General features: G+C 42.6%; 1 protein-coding gene across 5 annotated transcripts in view; it reads left to right on the plus strand.

Annotated features, from left to right (window-relative positions):
* Positions 1–22,922, plus strand: part of EVL (Enah/Vasp-like) — a 162,457-nt gene that overhangs the window by 47,383 nt on the left and 92,152 nt on the right. The window contains exon 1 of one of the 5 annotated variants that reach the window (XM_087747686.1): positions 13,729–13,833. The exons of the other annotated variants lie outside the window; for them this stretch is intronic. Within the exon in view, the coding sequence (XP_087603812.1) occupies positions 13,736–13,833 (98 nt within the window). The 5' untranslated portion in view covers positions 13,729–13,735. Of the gene's footprint in view, positions 1–13,728; positions 13,834–22,922 lie in introns of those variants that run through there. 5 annotated transcript variants of the gene reach the window in all.

Raw genomic sequence — 22,922 nt, forward strand, 5'->3', positions numbered from 1 at the left:
TTAGCTAATGGAAGTTGGCCAGCCTCCACTGGATTTGACCCAGGACAACTAGATGAACACAAAAACAAAAACCGCCACTTGTTTTCTTTCTAACAAGTAGTGACCCCTTCTTTCTGTCTCTCAGCAGTCTGTCCTGTCCCCTCTTGCTGCATCTTTCCCCACCTCCCTTCCCCTGATCTTATCTCTCTTCCTTCCATGCTGTGGGGAGAAAACCTACAAACGTGCCAGTCGCCTGGCTGGAGTAACTCAAGAACAGTTTTGCCTTCTTGCCACGAGATATCCCAGGAAGCAAATGCTGCCTTTGGTTTTGCAAAAGGCTGGTGGAAAACTTGCAAGAGGCAGGGAAACTTCTGTGGCACACGCATATAGCAGCTCAGCGCTGGGGCCAGCAAGTTGCATAGGAGAAGTGTTGGCACGTTATGAAGAGCTTGAGCAGCACAAGACCCTGGAGCAGCTCTTTGGCAGGTCTCATTCCTGGACTGCATGCGCCGGCTGGACACTTGCCTTCTGGTAGTGAGAGTGAAACTCCAACTACAAGTCCTAATGAAGGACCCGTTAGAGATCTTCCAGGCGCTGGTTGCGGCTGAACCATCTTGCACGTCCGTCAAGTGTATTGTCGCAAGAAGGGTGTCTCACGAGCCAGCAGAGAAGGCTTAGGCGGGAGGGTATCACCAGTCTGGTGTCAGCTGAGTTAAAAAATAAAGAGCAAAATGCTTTATTCTCAGGATTTTTTTAATTGGATAAAAAAAAATGAGGAGACAGTTAAAGAAGACAGTTAAATGTGAAATAGAGAAGGTAATGGAGTTAACTGGCGATTAAAATTGATCTTGAATAGTGTGTTTGTAATTATTTGTTTTTATCCTGGTGTCTCTGTTAGTGGGACTTTATTAATGGCCTACTCAGCAGGCTTGTTTGAAATGAGGACTTTAAGCAAATAGCACTATCTTTTCTTTTAAAAGAGCTTTGAAATATGAAACACAGCAGGAAAAACAGGTGTTGGAAGAATTGTAGGCTGAGAAAGCCACTATTAGATTATTTTCTGCCTTTGGTGGATCTGATTACCTGATCGTTATTCTGAACACTGTTTGGAAAAGGTGGGAGATGCGAGAGATGCAGTGTCTCCTTGAAGTCTTGCTATGTATGTTGAAATACTTCTATAGCTACGTGTCAATTCATGGCTGAGCGGGTTCAGAGATTGGGAGAAGGTTCTTTACTTGGTACTTGGTCAGAAGCAGCATCAGGTGGCAAATCATGAATGAAACTGGAAATCAGTAGCTTTGTAAATGTGAATTATGGAAATGAAATTAATATATAGGTCTCATTCTGAAACAAGCGAGAAAGCTTTTCTTGAACATGTGCTATTATTAAAACTAAGTAATATGGAAATTCACCTGGGGTGGAAAACCAATACAAGAAAGCAGCCTAGTAGAAGGATTTAGGTGTTGAGTTTTACCTTTGATAAGCCGTAAATATATAAAAGGTGATATATAAACTGTATTTCATGTTTTTTAGTCTGAGAGCCTTTGTCAGTGTGTGCCACAGCTCGTTGCCTGGCTGGATGAAGGTTTTTGTTTGCTTGTTTTATATCTTTAAAAAAGACTTGTTAAAATCTACCTTCACTTAAGAATATTTTAGTCAGTGCCTCATGCTGGGTATTGAAGTTACAAAGAGTGTCTACTCACAGAAAAGGTGGAAGTCTGAAAGCAGTTTGCGTTTAAGTGTTAAACCACTGTTGCCTCTTCCTGCAGAAGTACAGAGAGGGCTGCATTCATTCTTGTTACTTCACTTGCATCGGCTGAATAATGTGAATTCAAAATTTGGAAACTGAATAGAATAAACATAAAGTTTTTGGTTTTTTTTCCTGGTGTTCTAATTATGAATAAAGATCTGCTAGCTCTAAAGCTGTGGAGGAGACCAAACTTAGAGTCTGTCAGTTTGGTGTGATGGCAGATGATACTTAATCTCTAGTTTGTAATATTTTTAAGGTTAATTTTTAGATCGCACCGAGGGAGTTATATAAGCTTATTTTTGTATGCTGTGAATTAAAATTCAAATTTCCATCACTACACAGCATGGCAAATCAAAACCAGGAAAAAAAAACCCTATGAGGTACAAAAAGTACATCATTCACTTTTGCCTAAGTTAATGTAAAAATTAAAATTCTGAAGAAAGGTATGCTTAATCTGTGTAATTGCTTATTGCGTTTAGATACTGAATAATGTATTCTCCTGATCACCTAAGAAAGCGCCAAGTTTCTTCTCACCAATAAGAGTTTCCTTTGGGAAAATAGCTTTAAAAAGCACAAATGCAAACCAAAATGGAGATAGCGCAGGAAACCCTGTTTTAATTAATCTTACTGATGTAAATCATAATTAATATCAGTGATACAAATCAACCTGTGTACTTACTGCTTTGGGAAGAACAACCTGCGGGCCCACATGGAGATGAACGTGTGCTGGGAAGGAGCCTGGGCAGGGGGGAGGGAGGTGGCACCCCAGGCTGCAGCACCCGCCCCAGCTCCCTGCACCTCTGCAAGAATTTCTTGCTTCCAAGGAAGAGAGATGGCTGGGACAGAGATCTGTGGCGCAGAGCCAAGGCAGCTTCCGCAGTGGTTGTGAAATCGCGCTCTTAAGTCCCCTTATGAAACTAGCCTTTGCTTTTATTAGAAAGGTCTTAAAGTATCCCAAATTGGAAAGCAACACTTAGTTTTTAGTTTAATTTGAAATAAAAGTTTTGTTATAGCCAAAAATGATGGTTTTGATTTGGTTCATCCAAACTAGTTCAATTTTTCTGTTTTCTGCAAGGGAAATAAATCACCATTAAGTGCAGATTTTTCCTTATGGTTGTTTATTGTAGTGCGGTGATTTGTTCTGCTTTTAAGTGTCATTAATCCCCAAGAAATATACCCAGAGTTTCTGAATAAGCTTTTATCTGTCAGATTTGACTGGGGTTTAATCCTCAGCATTGTTAAAAAGGGTTTTCTTTTTACGGAGGTACGTTGTTAGGAAATACAGTGTGCAGATGGTGAAAACTTAGAGATTGTAGTTGTCTCCTGTTACTACTGTTATTTCTCTTTTCCCTTCTCCTTCTGCCACAAGTAGCTGTCTAGGGCTTGGGGTGAGGTTTCCTATAAGCATAGCGGTTTGTTTGAAAAGGGTGAGCAGAGGAGAAACAGCGCTGCAATCTGCATCTGAGCTTTGGCCTGGTGGTCTGGAGCTTCTCGGTCTGATTCTGGCTTCGCCACTCACCTGCATGGTGGCTTTGGGTGAGTTTTGTGGCATCACCAACTGGAAATAACTGCCTGTAGGATTTAGTCGTGGGTGGTGTAGCCTGATGTCTCTGTGCAATGGAAAGTTTGGGCTTTCTGTGCAGGAAGACTTGCTTCAGAGCTGACAGTGAGACAGAAGAGACTGATTAAAGCAAAACAAAAAAATGCTCAGTAAAACCAACATGCTAGAAACTACCGCAAACCACATAAGTTTCCTCCCATGCTTCTTTACCTGCTCTTCCCAGGCAAAGACTGTAGCACATCAGCCAAGAGGCAAAGAATTAAAAGCACCCCCATACTGTGTCCCTGAGAGATGTCAACAGAGAGGAGTTCTGTTTGATGGATGGTGGTGCATTTGGGAGAGGGGGAAGGATTCTCTTCTCTGTTCCCTTCCCTGTTTCTGGAAGATGCTACGGAAGTGTCATAGTGATGGTCCCAATTTAATTTAAACAAAATTGAAAAATCAAGGCTGCGTGTGGCAGAAGTAGTTTGTTCTCACTCAACTCGGCTCCAAAGGAAAAGCTCCAGAAGGTCATTGGGCACTTGAAAAGGCTTCATATCTAGAAAGAGCTTGCTGGCAGTAGAGTCCCTGCTCTGCTGGGAACACGGGGCACTCTGACAGTATTTGAGGCAGCAGTAAACCCATACACAAAGCAGCAGAGGAGTCCATACAGAGAGGACAGCATACATGAAAAGAATAAGTTTTCACATGAGGAACTGTTTCTTTGTAGGGTTGTGTAAAGTTTTACTTTCTCCTTTTTAAAAATTACTCATAATCTCTACAACAGGAGCTTTTATCTGCTTAGGGCACACCTCACGATGATGCCACACCACTGTGGTTTTCTTTCTGGGCTTTTTATTTCTTGCTTTCGTATCTAAAATTTCTGCTTAAACAAACAAAGCTTGATAGAAAGTGTCAATACCCCTTGGTTTGGGGAGGGGGAGAGCCTTTCTGTTGACAGTACGGTGAGTAGGGTGCAGATTCAGACACGGGATTTGGTGTGGATGTGTGATGTGGCTGCAAAATGAATGTTTGAGATGGGCAAAAGGATCTCTGAGGAGAAGAGGTGGGTATAGAAAAGGCATAGGTGGGGATATCTTGCAAAATCCTCAGAAATGCCTCTGAAGCAGAAGGGATGTCTTTGTTGCTGGAGAGAGCTTGCCATCAGATTTAAATGATAGTTATTCACTCTTTCTTTGAGACCACTACAAGGGATACAAAAATTACACATCTGCTTCATCCTGTCCTGAAATTCACCCTTCAATCTGCAAAAATGAAACAAGAACTGGTGACTTTCCAATATGTATTAAATGTTTTATTATAATATCTGCTGTGCCTAGAACAACCTTGCTAAAAAACTCCGAAAAATGTAAATGATGTGCTATGAATAGGCAAATGATTCCTAAGCAGTAATGTGTGCTGAATAACCTTTGTACCTTAGCAAACTGCCAAATCTGCAGTGAAATCTGGTAGCTGAATAACGTATTGGGTTTAACACTTGCACCTGGCTCTGGACATGGAAAGCAAGATCCTCCAGCCCTGGCGGTGGGACTGCTCTGTGGAGGATGGCACTGGAGGGGGTTCACAGCAGCTCTGTGAAATTGGAGGGCAGATTTTCACTACAAAGCAGGGCCCAGGACAAGCCAATTTGGCCTTCTCTAGTCCCTTCATATTCCTTTTTAAAAGCAAAGCAGCCTTTCAGGACCATTTGTTGAAAGTAGAATGTGCCACGGCTGCTCGGCTTGGAGGACAACACAAAATATCCTCATATGATGAGAAGCGCACTGCAGCAGTGTCTACCAACACCAAGATGAAAGAACACAAACATAACTGTGTGTCTTCTTATGGGCATCTGCGTGTGTTTTTTTCCTGTTTGTCTCTAATTTAAAAATTGCAGTAAATCATTACAGGATGCATATGTCTTAAGAAGTACCTTGTGTTCTAATAGGGATGTCTATGTAAATCATGCTATATCGTAAGTGCCACTTTCTATCACTCTGTATGTTGTCAGAGCTGTTTCAGAACATATTTTCAGCCATATCAGCCACAGCGGATATTTTTAAAAATGCTTTCCTATTATGCCATTCTGCTATTGACTCAAAGAAGGAAAATGGTAAGGCCAGCTTTCAAACCGATGCATACTCTGTCTGCTTCAATGAAATCAATGTTAGTCTCCACCTACTCTGGCCTGGGGTTATCTTTGTGAACTGTGTATCAGAAGAATGTTTTATCATTACAAGCATTTGAAAATTATTCTCTGAAATCAATATTCTGTTTTCTCTTAAACTTGCATTTAGTAAAATACTCTCAACATTTCTTTCCTCTAAAAAAGTTAGTGGCTATTAATTGTGAGAGAAATATATCTGAAATTATTTTCCCCAGTGACACAGTTTCATCTGTACTATGACCCACATGATTTCTGTTCTTACCACAATGACATTCCTGAGGTTACACCCAAGATAAATTTATCTTGATGTATGCTAGCTTATTTATCCATGGATATATGGGGGGGGAACAAAATCTGGCTGCTGCTGTGGCTGTGCACATGCTAGAAAATCTGCTGGCAGCAAATGCAGCACATGGCAAAAAGTTAGTTGCCCTGATTCTGTCTTTTCCAGAAAGTCAGAGAGACGAAGGTGGCTCTGAATCCCCTGAACCGGCAGTGCCGACCGCGAGGCACGTGGGTGTGCTCCGCTTGCTCGTGCAGCTGGATGTAGCAGGCAGCGCTCCCTGTATAGCACCACCCATCACTTTTCATAATGTCAGTATCTCACAGAACCGATTTTGCGCTGAGCTGAACAGTATTTCAGTGGAAATACAACGCTTCAAACTATACCTCTGATGCTACACTAAAGGTCATCTCCGCTATCATTCTTCTCCCTTTATGTGAGCCAGCATTGTAAAAACCATCTGCACTGATGCTGCGACCAGGCAGGCAGAGAACCACACTGTGTAGCTGTAGGAGCAGAAACGTCCGTGTTCCCCACTAATACCCATGCCTTAACTTCAGAGCTGCTCAAGGGTCGTATCGTCATCCCGTGAACTGACAAAAATTGCCATCCTCTTTCTCTGCTTCCCTCAGCAATTGCACAGTGTGGATTTTTTATTTCTTTCTCCAGCAATGGTCTGCAACCTTGAATCGTGCTAATAACACACATCAGATTGATGGTCATGCCACATGGGGTGGGTAGCAGGGGTGCCTTAGTGCAGCTAGCATCCTCCTCCTGGAGATTACAGCCATCAATTTCCATCTGCTGTGAGCATCTACAATGTGATTCCTGGGTATAGGAACGTCAGTTGGTTCCCAAGGCTGAGCGGGTTTCCATTTGGCAACCATCCCTCCATCCCCAGCATCGGTGCTATAAAGACATCATCAGCAGGTAATTTGCTTTGGCTCCATAATATATGAGCCTGCAATTACGCATTTTCCTCTACTGCATTAGATTGGTACCCAGATTGGTACCTTTGAGACTTTATGGATGCCTTATATCTTTCAGTCCAATAGCACAGTCATCTCTTTTGCTGGCTAATCAGAAGTGTTATTATTCAGTATTGTTTTTTTGGAAAAAAAAGAGAAAGCTTCAAAACTTAATTAAACGTGGTGTAAGCCGAGCCTGGAATTTCAGGACAATGGGAGAAGCAGATCCATTTTCAGGGCAGTAGGCTCACAGCCTCAGCAGCTGTGAAGCAGCAACCCTTCTTGGCCTGGCAGGCTCAGCACATGCAAAATTCATTGTCCAGCTTTGGAGGCCTCTTGAAAACTTGGTCCGCACGTTGCTGTTGCCCTGTACCCCATCCAGCAGCCTCAGTCCCTTCTCCTCAGCCCCGTTTGATGGTGGCTCTGCTCAGGCAGATGCCAAACCCCGATAGCGGGTTGTGAGCGTGTAATTCTGCCAAACCACTGGCTTCCTGGTGTGGGTTCTTGTAGCATCCTTTACACAGCCCTCTCAGTCACCATGGGCACAGCCCCTTAGGAACACTGGAAGTTAAGAGAGCTCACAGATTTCCCAATGGTCATCCTGATAACTGCGAACACTACTGTTTCATGTATGAGGCTGGTATTAAGGGAAAGTTGTGGTCTGGTCCAGCTCCTCTGGACAAAAATTTGGATCTGAAACCCTGAAAGTTGTGTCTTCCTCTGCATTCCCCCCACTCCCTTCCCACTCAGCTGCAGATGCAGAGTCTCCATTCATATGTGGTCCCCGCTTCATCGCTGCTCTGGTCTGAAAGCATGCACAGTAGGAGTTGCTGCCCTGATACACTAATCTGAAGTTTAACATTGATGTCTGTCAAGGAAGCCCTATTGCCAGGGTAGGGAGGTAGGCTGGGGAACCTCACAGAGAAGGGGACACCCTGGATGAAGCAACTGAGGACTGTGGAGTTGAGACCGATCCCTCCATGAAGCACCGGACCCTGGAGGCTGCAGGTACATCTCTGGGGCAGCCAATAAACCCCTACACTCAGCAGCTTCGAGGTGAACCTTGTGAGGGCTTTTCAAGCACTCATTCCCAGGATGTTTCTTAACAGTGCCTGTGATTACTCCAGAAACCATGACTATAACACTTGGAGGAAGAAGAAAGGCTTAATAAAACCAAATGTGTTTGTTAACAGTAGTTCACAGCAGGCTCTGTGGCTGAGCCTGCCAGCTGCCATAGTCTGCAATGGTTGCTTTTAGCCAAGCTTAAAAGCAGGAGCAGTACTGGCTCTGGAGGAACCTACTGCTCCCTCCTATTGTCTGGAGAAATAAATTGCTTTATAGTAATGCCTGGTAATCATGTGCCAGTTACATGTGGAAGAGATAAAGAGGAAACAGAGTACAAATTTGTACCATGAATTTGCAAAACTTTCTCAGTGAGATGTGGGTCTGCGGGGCCTCCTGTTAATGAAAGGGCTTGATTCCTCCCTGTTTTCTTCCAGGTGGTGGTTTGTCTCAGCAGGGTCTAGGCAAAGCACTGTCACGTCAGATGCTGTTTTATAACACTTGGCTTGTGCAAGTGCTAACAGCAATACTGGAAAGTAGCGTTTGTTTCTTTTTACCATAGTATGTTCTAGATCCATCAGGAGTTGCAAATGTTCTAGGATAAATATAGCTTGTTCCTTTGCTAGCTCTGAGCCCATTATGGCAAAGCTGCTTTCCTCCTGAAAAAAGAAGGATGTGGTGGAAAAGAGGAGGCATCTTCCGTGCTATGATAAGTCCAACTGGTGATGTGTGGGAGGTGGGTCTGGGACTTTGAATGCCACCATAACGCAGTCTAAATGCCTTAACTGGACTCTGCATGATGGCATTACATGGGTCGATTATGTCCTCTCACAGGCTGCTCCCTCGAAATGCTCAGGAAAGGTGTTTACACCATCCTTAGTTTCTCCATGCAACGCTACAGGCTGGGGGAGGAGTGGCTGGAGAGCTGCCTGGCTGAAAAGGACCTGGGGGTGTTGGCTGACAGCCGCCTGAACATGAGCCAGCAGTGTGCTCAGGTGGCCAAGAGGGCCAATGGCATCCTGGCTTGCATCAGGAATAGTGTGGCCAGCAGGACCAGGGAGGTGATTGTGCCCCTGTACTCGGCACTGGTGAGGCTGCATCTTGAGTACTGTGTTCAGTTTTGGGCCCCTCACTACAAGAAGGACATCGAGGTGCTGGAGCGTGTCCAGAGAAGGGCAATGAAGTTGGTGAAGGGTCTAGAGCACAAGAGGAGCGGCTGAGGGAACTGGGGTTGTTTAGCCTGGAGAAGAGGAGGCTGAGGGGAGACCTTACTGCTCTCTACAACTGCAACTACCTGAAAGGAGGTTGTAGCGAGGTGGGGGTCGGTCTCTTCTCCCTAGTAACAACTGATAGGGTGAGGGGAAACGGCCTGAAGCTGCGCCAGGGGAAGTTTAGGTTGGATATTAGGAAAAACTTCTTCACCGAAAGGGTAGTCAGGCACTGGAACAGGCTGCCCAGGGAAGTGGTTGAGACTCCATCCCTGGAGATATTTAAAAGACGGGTAGACGTGGTGCTTAGGGACATGGTTTAGTGGTGGACTTGGCAGTGATAGGTTAACGGTTGGACTTGATGATCTTAAGGGTCTTTTCCAACCTTAATGATTCTATGATTCTGTGATTCTATTGCAATGTTCATCTGCAGTCTTCCACCAAAATCTTCTCCCTATTGGAGTCAAAATGACGGTTGCTTTTGGCCCCTTCTCCAAAGACAGGGTCTCAGCTTAGTTCTTTGGGAGACCTTTGTGTGCGAGCAGGAGATGAGTGACTCCAGGGACAGCAGCAGGAGCTTTGCATTTCTGAACTCATCCTTCTCGGTCATTTCTTATGCAGGGCAGCATCTCCCTCCCCTTTAATGCTGACGTACCTGCCACATCACCCACCTCAGATCCCTTCTCTTGCCCTGTACTAACTGCAAAGCATCTGCTGTGGCCTTGTGTCTTGCTGCTGCTGTGTGTATGTCTGCCCTTTCCTCTGATGTTTGTTGTACCTGCCTCTAATGCCCCAGTTTATGCTTAAACGGTCTAATTTTTGGAGCAGAGAATTTTGGGGAATGGAAGGATATGTCCTTGCAAATGAGAAAAAAAAACTCCTACAAGATCAATGTATTTCTGTCAGTATAAAACAAATTTGAGGGAGAATCTCCTTCCTTCCTCTGCATTCCTCCGTCTTTTTCCCCAGGGTATTGTAAACAGGAAAACTGCTTCTGGAAAGCACTGTCCTGGTAGTGGAAATGGCTTTCTGTGGCTACTTACAATTACTGTGGAGACCAATAGGGAATAGCAGCACTTGTGCAGCGAAGAGTGAATGACATGAACTTAACTTTCCCTCCCCTGCTGTGATGTATAGTGTACTGCGGCCCTGTTTCTTTATCTTCTTTATACATGAGTGTCATTTCAGGCTTGATTTTTCTTGATTATCAACAAACAAAGTACAGATTTTACTGTACTGAAGCAACTCAGAACTTTGCCACTGTTCGGAAGGGGTGTCTCCTCACAGTCTACCCTCCAAGCATGTTTGCAGGCTCACAGATCCCTTCACCATAATGTGTTTTAAGATCATCTTGTTACGTTTCATATATATATGTCTGTGCGCTGCGTTTGGAGCTGTATGGGGAAGACAGATGAGCTTCACGTGCCTTCCCTTAGAGCAATGCTGGCCACATGGGATGCCATGCAAAGGAAAGTGGAACAGTCTTAAAAAGCTGGAGAAAAAATTGAAAGCATTAATAAAGGAATGGGAGGTGTTTGGTGCAATCTATGTATAAACAAAATACATACCATAGTAAAGGTCTTTTTTCTTATTTTTTTTAAGCTTGGACAGCATGGTGCCTACCAGGTTAAATTGTTTCCTTCAGAAGTCATTGACAGTAGCAATCGCATTGCAGTGGTTTTGAAGGCTGGACTGCACAGTGAGATAAATAAGAGTTAAATTTTTGGTTTGTGCATTATCATATTGCTCTAATTATTGTGTCCAGGATGGGTTGTGTCAAGCCAGCAGCATGTTGTGGGATGTGATGAGTGAGGCTGAGCCTCTCTTCATCTCCACACTTGTAGGAGACGTCTTTCCTCGGGATACAGGAGGTGGGAATGGAGAGCTTCAGTCTTGGACTGCAGTACGAAACCTCCTGTCAGTCTGTTGTATTTAATGTTTAGCTTCGCCCTGGGTAAAAGTGGGCTTGAGAACATCGCATGTTGGGGAAAAAATCGGGGTGGGGTGGAGCTAATTGAGCCGTGGCATTAAGGGCTCTCCATCATTCTAGGGTACTTGGGCACTGCAAAGAGGATTTACTACTGGGATTTTGACCTGTAAAATGTGACGTGCCTGTCTGTAGCAATGGTGTGGCTCATGTCAAGGGAATATGATGCAATAGATAAGAGTTAAATTAAAACTCACTTCATGTATTTATAAATGAGAAGATGTGTCTGTTTTCATGCTTAGGTGAACTTGACACATACGAATGTATGAACCACAGTCTCAGGTGGTTATTATTTTAATAGTAACTGAAAAAACACAGGGAGTATAAATTGCTTGTGTTTCTTCATGGCAAAACTGGATTACATACAATCTAGAAGGAAATGCTATACTCGGCAGAATAAAGCTGATTCATGTTATTGCCTGTTAATCTTTCAGCATTAACACTAACTGAAGTTGAGGTTGGGTTTTTGGGGCTTTTTTTGCTAATTTGGGGGTTGTTTCTTGTTATCAGTAAAAGAAGTTAAGCATGGAATTGATTATTTGAATATTTAAAGGCTGCATCGTGCATCGCCATGAATGCTGTGATCTTTAGAGGCACTGACAGCTTTCCCTCTGGCTATTAACATGTCTGCTTTATACAACACAAATGTCAACATCACTACCGCTCTAATTAGAGCAGTAGGTCAAACAGCGTCTTTGTAGATGAACCTGAGCCATTAGCCATGTTAAGAAGAAGCCCCTTTGTCAAGCTTGATTTCTTTTTTTAAGGTTTGTTTTATCCTGTGACAACCTACAAATGCTGTTTTTCAAAGTGGGGCATTTTTGCTTACTGCAGAAAGGGAAATACATAGAAGAGATTCTCCCTCAACCCGTTCAGCCCTCTGCCTGAGCTGCAAAGCAAACCTTCCCCAGCAATCCCAGCTCGCTGCAGGTCTGACCTGCATGAGGGGGGTACATTGATTTGGTTTTGTTCAAACAGAAGCAATGTATGTTCCTAGAGACAGTTTAAATGATAACAGTACTGTAAGCTGTAAAAGCTTATGAAGGTTGAGAAATATAGTCCTTAAAACTGTTTTCTGTTAACTGATGCAGAGCAAAATTGCCATGATCATCCTTGTTTGGGTACTCTACTGGAGGCACCAGTTTGGTTTTGCGTTTTCTGATTTGTTTTTAAGTAGAATTTAGCTTCATTTCCATAATGATAGATCTTCCGTTTAAGACCAAGAAACCAGTGGTGCCCATCTTGAATATCCGAAAGATGTGATTGCTATTTACAGTTTATCCCATTTGTTTTTCTGACAATGTCTTTGATTGCTTCTCTTTCAATGCACTACATATCTTGCTAACTGAAATTGCCTGTAGCATTATGGAAATAGGTTGAAAATTATTTTAAACTAGACATTGGTTTTAGCATTTTTTAATTTTTAAATAATTTTTCAACATATTTTTAAATATATTTTTTTATTTCTGTGATCTTGGCTTTTGGTGGCTAAGTAGTTGGTGAGTCAACAGAGGAAATTCTCAGATTTCAGAACTGCAGGATTATTCCTTAGAGTAAGTAATAGTCAAATGAGCTAACACAGGCATGAGCTAGTTGTTTCTCTGGGAGGAGAGTGCCAGCAGTAGAGAGGAGGTCATAGAATCATACGATGTCCTGAGTTGGAAGGGACCCACAAGGATCATCAAGCCCAACTCCTGTCCCTGCCTAGGACAACCACAAAATTCACACCATATGTCTGAGGGCATTGTCCAAATGCTTCTTGAATATTGTCAGGCTTGGTGCCATGACTGCCTCCCAGGGGACCCTGTTCCAGTGCTCCACCACCCTCTGGGTGAAGAACCTTTTCCTAATATCCAGCCTAAACCTCCCCTGGCATATCATGAACCCCTCGGGTTCTATCATTGGTTGCCAGGGAGAAGGTCACAGCCATCTTTCCTCCTCAAGAGAAGCACGCTGAAGAACAGTGCCTGGGACAGACGAACAATGGATGGTTTGGGTCTGGTTTTTCTGGTTCATGTTCTCATTAGCATTTGGCACAACCACTTGTGCTTCCTTTCCCCTGCCTGTTTCCTCTTCCCTACAGTGACATGTGCCCCCACACGGATCAGGGCGGGTGCAGGTAACTCCTTACAGATTATATGCTCATTCGCCTGTACCCTCCATCATCCCTTCTCTGACCTGTCCTGGGCCACACAGCGTACCCAAAGCCTTGGAAAGCATCAGCACTGGTGAGCACCTCCTGCTCGTCTTGGGCTGCCAATTTTGGAGGATCTGTGCTTTATTACCGTGGGTTTTTTTTTTGTTTTGTTTTGTTTTGTTTTTTTGTGACTGTCATTCTACAGCAAATTAAAGCTGTTTATTCCCCCAGACAGAAGCTGTATTTGCAGATTTATGTTGCCCTTCTCTGAAGAGACAGTGCTGCTTCTGCCAAATTAGCTGCAGCAGATCTATGACCTGGAGGCTGCTCTTCAGTAGGCTGGAATTAAACCATCCAACACACTTCCAACAAAAACACCGCTCCTAAAAAGAAGCTCAAACAGAGAATACCAGGTGCCAAGTCTCCCTTGGATTTCAGAGGGGTACATAACTACCTGAGGTATCTTTAGAAACCCCAGTCTTACCACTAAAAAACAAATAGAACCAAAATAACTGAATTGGGCTTAATTTGGTTTTGTTACTGCAGGACAGACCTATCAATTGATGTCTTTCAAGTAGGTTTTAGACTTCTTATTGAATATAAGTTGAAGAACTAAGGGATACTATTTCCTTACTTTTTTTTTTCAGAATAAGAATGTCCTTATATGTGCACCAAAATACTGTAAATGAAAAAGATGAAATAATTTTTGGCTGTTGTTTGTGTGTAAAACAAGTCATACATGGAGATCATGCGTAAGTATAACCAGTTTCTTAGTTTGCGTAAATGGTTTGGCTCATATTGGCTCGGTACAAGTAGCCTGTGGGCTATTCTGACTCTTGGTCAAGTGATGCTCTTGGCACCCCTGAATGAAGGAGACACAGAGAGGGTCATGGATAGCTACCAAGTTGGCCAGTACCTTTAGGAATGAGCTGGGAAGCTCTGATGTTTTGGAAACATGAGTCTCCGCAGCTCACACTGAAGATATCGTGTTACCCTCACTGGCTCTGCTCTGGTTGTTTGCTGGTAACCCTGCTTGGGAGGAGACATTTCTTTCTCTCCCTTGCCCTGTAGTGCTGGCTCTCACACTGCTCCATGCAGTGTCTCTCAAGGCACACTTCATTGCACACTGTGTTACCCTTTATTATAATGAGCTGGGAGCTCATTAGAGCATCACAGTTATAAACAGAGACACAATTTTGCTTGAGGAAGGCTGTGATATTAGTCTGGTACCTGGAGACTAACCTTATCTCAAGCTGGCTTATGTCAAAATGTAAGTGATGGTTCTTACTTGTAACATCTGAAGTGGATGATATAATTGCAAATGTTTACAAAATGTACAGGTGAAAAAGTGAAGGAAAATGTAAATCTACAAACCCCCTCTCATTCTCTCCTACCATTCAGCCAGCCCTCTGTTTCCCGGCTCTTTGGTGTCGTGGCCCATACAGAGGGTCTTTGCCCTCACACCTTGGTTTCAGAGAGCTCCCATCCTAGCAGAGCACACTCACTTCCCAGAGACCTCCAAGGGTTTCCATCATACTAATTTTTCCTTTTGTAAGTTTATGCAACTAATTAAATCAAGAGGTCACTGTTAATTCCTTCTGACAAAACCATGGTCTGCCTCCCCTCTTTGGAGATGCGGGTGTTGCTGTGGCGGAGCAGGTACTACACCATTTCCAGCCTGCCTGTGAAGAGCTCTGTGGCTTAGCTCTGCCTGTGACTCCTGCTGCTCAGTGCAAAGGGGCTCTGAGTTGCATCTTGTGTAGCGTCTGTGATCTGAGACGAGCATAGATGCACGTAAAGCGTGAGTCTCGTTTTTGGCACGTGACTGAGATCGCCCTGGGGTGATGCTAGGTTTGAAGAGACTGATGCCCAAAACCTGTCTTGAAGGGATACTGGTAGCACCAGTAAAATGGAATCTGCAACAAAACCCTCTCTTCTCTGAACCTTATGCTCATAAAAGGGTTTCTTAGTTCACCGAGCACCAGCTAGCAAAGCAAGCGTGGTACTGGTGTAGCAGGGAATGGTAGATCCCACAGGTGCCACAGCCAGTTTGCTGGGTCTGGATGTACAAACTGCTGAGTGAGCAGTATTCTGCCTGTTTTCTGTGGCGTTCCTATTAAATACTGCAGTGCCTTGAGACTGCAAAGTCAGAGCTGGGCAGTGAGCCTGGCAGCAGTGAGCATGGCAGAGTGCATGGCAAGAGCTGCCAGTACCTGCCTCAGGCGTGTCACGGACCAAGAGAGCCTGCATAGAAACTAAGACATGGAAAATCTCGTGTATCAGCAGGTTTTATTCTTATTCTCATTTTTTAAATGGTGTGAACCTAACTCTAAGCAGCAGTGGAAGTGAGAGACTGAGAGCAATGAGGCATATGGCACACCAATTAATAGCTGTTGTTTTATTCTATTTTCCTTTTTCTCATGTTCTGGGGCAGGCAGGAGGAGTTCTGAAGAGCAAAATGCCTCTATCCAGAAGAGAAAAGGGGGAAGGATGGAAAACCAGACAAACAATAGAGAGTCCACTAGCTGCGTAACACCAAGCTCAAAGCTGGAGACCATTCCCTGCGCAGGCTACCATAACCTTCAGAGTAAGGCAGGTTTTGTTTTCACACATCACATATTTCAGAGGAGCGTTCCCCAAATCCACGGTCTGTGTTCCAGCTGTGGTTGTATTATTAAGTAAATAAGGACCATTGTCTGGATGTTAGAAGCCAGTCAGCCTAAGCAGAAAGAGATGAGGCAGGCAAGAAAAGCGGAAATATTGAAGAGAAAAGGCTTATGGCAAAAAATGCAGACAGTACTTAGGAAAATGGTTCTTTGAAACTAATGCTCCCTAACCCAGTTCCAGTGCCCGTCACGGGAACACAAGCAGGATTTGAATAGGGGTCTCAGAGGTCACAGTTTTATCCATTAAGCTGTAACTGCCTAAACTGAGTATGCAGCCCAAGAGACAATTCAGAGCTTTGCCTGATTTGTATTCTGTTTGCACTTTGGGGAGTTGGTTTCAGGAGACCAAATAATGCTGCAACGTTGCTCAGCTGATAACACACCAATTACAAAGTTCACTGTGAGAGATCCTGCTGTAAACTGACTGAAGGTTTCTGTATCAATTTTGATTTTGGTAAGCTCTTCAGGGTGTAGAGAGAAGCCAGCATGGATGTAGGGGAAGAGGTTGGAGGTTATGGCAATTTATTAAATCTTTCAAAAGTCTTGGGAGGGTTTTTTAATTAACAATTTAATCATAATGCAGGTTTGGATGCTGATTTCCATACTCTTGTTGGGGTTGAGAAATAATGGTTGCTGCACCTGAAAGAGGAATTTGCTTTTTGATCCCACCTGGCTGTGGCTATTAGCATTACTGTAGAGGCTGGGCTGCCTTAACACTGGCCAAGTGGGAGACATACTGCAGGTGGTTTGTCGCTACTTCTTAGAAATCCTCCACCACCTCGTCTCAGCCCTCCTGAATTTGTTATCTTGGGAGATGATGGAGCTTTAGAAAGCTCAGAAAGGCATTGGCAGAGGAGTTCAATTTTGAAACATTCTCCGTTCTCTGTATCTATCTCTCCTTTCTGTAATTTGTTGACTTGTGAGTGATTTTTGGTTCTCCTTTTAATTTTTTTTTTCCAAAATGTTGTATCAGTTATGCAAAAGAACAGTTCTAAATATTTCAGTGCTGTTATAATAAAACCAGGGTGCTATTATGAAAAGCCCGTCTTGACATCATAGGCTGTTGAACACTCCCAGTCTGTACAGTGGCTTAAGGGCTAGACTTTTATGTTAAGCTTTGGCTGGGAGGGTTATCTTTTGACAAGTCTGTCTGAGGTGCTGACAAAGAACCTACATGTTTTAGGCAGTAAAAAAATGCCAGAGAACTAGAAAGTTATACTTTTGGAAAAAGTCTGTAACTCCCAATAAGAAGGAGGGGACAAGATGGGGAATATAGGAACTATACAGAACTTTCACCCTTATGAGCTGTAACTGTGTGTGCTACTATTTACCAAGTGTACATTTGAAGTCAAAGGGATTTATATGGTCTTTTTTTACAGCTCAGCACCACAGAATAATTGAGTCTTCCATTTCTCATGGTTATTCAAAGGTGATTTGGTTCTTCTTAATCAACATTAACTTGAGGAAAACTCATTCCATCCCCCTTCTTTTAAATCATTATAGCTTTCCAGATTGGCAGAAGGACTTTAAATTTCTAGTACGCAGCTTTGGAAGTTTTACTGAAAATTGCTTTGCCTTAGAATTGTTTGGTTTTTTTCCTCAGCAATTTTCCAGTCATGATACATTTCACTCTTCTGGGCACTGTGGCTCGGTAGAAATAAAGGATGTCACTTCACAAAATCTTGACGTTTTACTAGACCTGCTTCCTTTTGGGGCTCAGAGAAGGGTCTGTATTATTTGTCATCTTCTCGTGCAATGGTCTCAAAAGTGAGGTGTGCAAGAGACAGTCCACTGAGGTATGGGAAGAAGATTTTAGAACTTCAGTAGTACATGTATATAATTTATAATTAAATATATATTGGAATGCATAAAGTTTTTTACTGATAGGGGTGTTTGATCAAAAATGTTTGGAGACCATGGCTCTAGTGACTTTTTAGCTCATCTACAAGAAATGTGGAAGAATGTTTGTCAACTCCGATTTGTGAAAATTGCCACAAACCATAGGAATGTCTTCTCCATGTCATGGATACAAGTAATTTCGTGGCAACTCCAAAACCTGTCACATGGCCTGCAAGACTGATGATGATCATTCTTCAGGGTGGTCCCAATGCATCCTTTATGATTGCTTTCAATCCTTTTTGCACCTTCAGGTTTTGTTGTTACAGGGAATTGCTTTCATAAGATTTAATGAAATCAGCAACAGGCCACGTGTAGCCAAAATGCCTAAATTTACTGCCTGAAGTGCTTTTAGTAGAAGTTTAGTCCTGGATACTATTACTCATTAGCAGTGAAATGATACTGTATTTGGCAATAGCTTGAAGCTGACTTTAAAAGGGACTGTGCATGCCATTGCAGAGGCTTTGGCAGTTGTTGGCTGCAGATGGAGGAGCTTGTGAGGGCACTGGTGGAGGTGAGCAGCGATTCTTTGGGTGGCCCTCGCTACCAATTTCTTTTTAGTTTGTTTTCCTAAGGAAATAAGGCTTATGCAGTTGCTTCACCTTTCTGCCTGTCCCATCTTTCTCCTTCTCCCTACCACCTTCCCAGTAGCTGACCAGCAGACTCAGAAGTGTCAGCCTAGTTTGACAGAGGAATAAAAGTCACTGGTTTGTGAGACTCAGCAAGTGGATGGAGAGAAGAGTGATTGAAACTGGAGCCCTTCCCGAGGTGAAGGCAGCACTTGGTCTGGTTGACCAGCCGCTCGCTGCCAACCTGCATGTGTTGTGTAGCTGGCCATTTAGTAGACACACAACTCCTGAGAAGTGGCACTGTATGGTGTCTCTGCATGATGGGAATGTCACCGGGGACATATCAGAGTCAAGAACATCATTTTAGAAGAGGTAAGGAAGGTTGCTAGTGGAAAAAGGGTACAAATCACGGGAAAGCAAGAATACTTCCGCCGTTATTTGAAATAGTCCTTCCTTTCCCCTTTGGTGTCTTGTGCATTGCAAACAACGTGCAGCTTTGATTTAGAAAAATACATAGTCATCTTGTAAAATTCCAAACATTGCATGGAAACAAGTCTGGTGCACAAATGGGCTCAGCGATCTTGTTTCAATTTTGGCACTCATGAAATATTTTTATCTGCCAGGCAATGGGGACAAATCTTTGCCAAGAAATAATGGAAGGAGGGAAGGCGGGGAAAGGAATAGGCTGCCAGCATAATTTCTGGTTATTTAAGTACTGTCAGTAGTTTTGGACAAAGGATTTGCTTGCTGCACATCTCCATTCACTAGCTCTCCTTGTGTTTATTTTTACTAAAGTAATCTGAAAATTATTCTTCTTGTGAAATTTAGGGGGAAAAAAACCCTGCTGATTGTAGCATGTTAATATACAGATTTTTGAGTACAGTTTCATTACAGTTGGTGCTGTTTTATGCCCACCTTGAACAGGGCTGTACCTTTCCTGTGATGAAAAGCTACAAATGATTAGACCTGCAATGTTCACTTTTTATCAGAATGAAGACACTTAGTCTAAATACATACTATGACTCAGTTGTACAGACTGTTGTTTGTGCCCAGGCATAATCTGTTATTCTTCCTAGCTGAAGCGCATCCACAAACATTGAAGCCACATTCATTGCCCATCAGTACAGACTCTGGATTTAAGATGAGGCTCCAATAGCCCAGTATCATTTACCTTGTTTTACTGCCTGACCGATGACACAGATGATATGAAAGATGTTTCTGCTGCAGCTGAAATTGCTAATGGGAGTTTTTCCACCAACTTCAGCAAGAATGGAGCAGGTATCGAGTCATGCAAAACTAGCTCAGCATCCTATTAAATGTTATAAGGGGTTATTGTAAGAACTACTACTTATCTACTGTAAGATACGAAAAAAGTGGAAGGAATATGGATACTCTGCTGTTGTTACAGGAGAAAGCTTTCCTGTCTGTCCACTCCACAGTGTGTTAAATGGTAATGAAAGATGCGGTGAGTTGACATGACAGACTGCTGACCATACCCATTCCGCCTCCAGGGATCCTTCTGCAAGTTGAAGTTTCCGTGTGTCCATAAGCCAAGTATTATTTCCAACCTGTCCTATTCTGAGAAGCGCAAATATCAGAAACAGGTGTAGAAACAAGGCCAGGCATTCTTCATCTTGGTGTGAACCTAGTCTCTCGTCCTTCTATAACCTCAACAAATGCCATCCTAGCGCATCTTTCTTCCCTAAGCAGTAGAGATCACCAGCTTTTGCAGCCATCCTGTGCAGCATGGCCTTCACTTTACTATTGTGCTTTGGGCCCTGACTTTTAAAGGATGGTATTTCTGTCTTGAAAAGTCCTTTCCCAATGCATATCAAATGTTCTGTCTGGCAACCTGAACATGAGGCAGGCACATGCCTTTAGAGAACTGCAAGTAATAAAAATACAGTTAAATGTAATTTCTGATCATTTTTTGTCAGCTTCTTCCCCTCCAGTCTCTTAAGCGGTTTTTACATGCCTTCTCTTCACTCCAGCATCCCTTACGTCAGAAAACCTCTCCTTATCTTCACACCTGCTAGGCTGTACCTCACCCATCCATGTGCCTCTAAAAGGCTTATGATAAAAACACTTCCACTGGGTTATGATGCTCACAACATGCTATAGAGGTGTCTCATGATGCAAGTTATCTTATCTGCTCAGTGAAACATGATGTTTGAATTACATTACTTAGCACTGGATAGCATTGAATAACAAAGGTTAGTACTAGAAATGAGCAAATGCTAGTTTTGAGCGAGAAGCTCCTAATCTCTCTTTGACACTATGTTAAAGTTGGTATTTCTTGTTTCAAATCAAAACCCCAGAAATTTATATGACCTCCCCATAAATTAGGAGAATTTAATGAAAAATAATGTATGCCGTTCAAATGACCACTGCCTACAGCTGCTGAAACCACTTGTGATAATCTGTTTACTAAAGTCTAAGGAAAAACGCAAGCTGAAAGAGAAAACACACCTGCTGTGGAGCAGTGGTGGGGGATAGCATAGGCTTGGTGACATAAGTATAATAATGTTTTTCATCTGATACCCCAAGTAAGTTTATATTGACACTCAGACCATTGCTAATGGCTCTTTAGATCAAGGTCATTGATTTGTTTTAACATAAAAAGAGTTATGTGGAAAAGCTAAGTACACCTCTCAAAATCTGCGGTACAGAAGAGGGTTTCTAACAGTCTTTAATTCTCAGCCTCTGGACAAGGCAGGAGATGATAAGCCTCATCTGAGGCTACTGATGGGAGCAGTAACGGATCTTTACCTGCTGCTGGGGCAGGTGTGGGTGGTGTGGCTGGTTCTAACTATAAGCAAGGAGGCGCCTTCTGCCTGCAGCAGGGAGATGCCGGTCCTGGTGGCTGCAGTGAGATTGCTGACAGGGAGGCTTAGAAGAAATGGTCCTTTGCACCACTGCCTGCCATGAAACAACATGGAAATGTTTGTTTAATGAGGACTGTAAAATGTCCCAGGCACTCAGGACTCTTAAGTACTTTCATACTTTCAGGGGAACTTTTTCTGGCAAACTTTGATCATATTAAATAAATTTCCCATGATATCATAACGCTACATTTGTTATAAATGTGCTGATTTGCGGATGTGCAATTAGCTGACTCAAGCAAAAAAGCATTATAGATATCCTGTGTATGAAGTGGCAGTTTATTTCTCTCCATATGGTCTATAACTTGTTCCATGCTGCTTAACGTGGGGTCTGGGCTTACTGCCCATTGCTCATCACAGTTTATAGAGAGGAAAATTGAAGGCAGCCACAGAGTTAATTCTTTGCCATACAGTTATTTCCTTAATGCAATACCTAAGCTGTTTGCATCAGCCAAAACAGACAGTCCCCTTGAAAGCAGGTGAGTCCTGACAGTTCCCTCTGCGGAGCGAGGGGGTGGAGATGAAATCATTTTAGGAACAGGTACTGTGTGAATTGAGAGTCAGGGGCTTCCTGGCAGGAAAAAATAGGGCTCCTCAAATCTTGCATAACTCAGGTCCTTTAAAAGATTTGGTATATTTTTTTCTGTCATATGTTTATTTATCACTATTTGAATGGATCTATACCAAGGGTTAAGTCTTGTCTCTTTTAAGTCCATGGCAAAACTTCCTTGGACCTCAGCAGTGATGGGTCTGCATCCTAAATGAACAGTCTCCAGAAGACTCTGGTTTGTAAAATATGCTCAGTGCAGGAACAATTGTTTTGCTGTCAAAGTGGCAGTTAGCACCTGATCTCATGGCGCATTTTTAGCTCTTGTAATACTAAGTAAGTATATTCTACTCTCCTATCCAGTATCTCTCCTGCTCCTTTAAAATGAGTGAAGAGCATGAAAAAAAGATTTGAGAGAGCAATAGCATATATTAACCTACAGGGTTAAAGTTTTTGAGAACAAGGAATTTTTTTTGTCTCATCAGCATGTTTAGCAGTTGCAAATCTCAGTGTATGAGGAAATGTCTTACATTCAAAGACTATTAACAGCTGTGAAATTAGTTTTGAGAATCTGAATATATAACTTCATATTTTATATGCGGCTATGTAGCATTTGTGCATCTATTCATACAATTTTCTTGTAGTCTGTGAAATTTGAGTGTACAGTTTCAGTGTGAACTTTAAGATTTCTTAATCATGAGGTCATTAAACAAAAGACATTGCCATATGCAAATTTTGAATTTTGTACAGTATAATAGGATGCCTTTTTGGAGTAACACTGAATTAAACCCAACAGATATACATGCATAAAAAGTTATTTGGAAGGTATGGAATATATGTTTATTATAAAAAAAAAAAATGCTTCAATCATGTCTGCCTTCAAATAGCTCTTAGATGGTTACAGTTTTGGTTTTGTATTATGATTGTAATAGTCTTTTTAGAGTATACACAACACATTCTACAGTGCATCTTCATTTCATTCTTAAAAAATTAACTGGGTTTTGTATTTGGAGAGGAGTCATTTTGAGGCTGAGATGCTCACTTTTCTCAGTTCAGTCTGTAGCTCTAAGGATTGAAAATATATAACATTATTGTCTCATACAAATCATGTTTCATCTGGTAATGAAACTCTCCTAAAGAAAGCGAATATATTACTTCGACATCTTTGGAACATGAAAACCTAGTACGTGGCCAGCAGACGTGCTGCTCGGAAACCTATGGGAATATTCACATAATTGCAACTAAAGCCTTGCTTCTGTGTTCAGGAATCCTGATCTTCTC

This window comes from Nipponia nippon, unplaced genomic scaffold, assembly GCF_047370975.1.
Source record: "Nipponia nippon isolate SJK-2023a ecotype South Korea unplaced genomic scaffold, ASM4737097v1 scaffold_11, whole genome shotgun sequence".
Classification (NCBI taxonomy): domain Eukaryota; kingdom Metazoa; phylum Chordata; class Aves; order Pelecaniformes; family Threskiornithidae; genus Nipponia; species Nipponia nippon.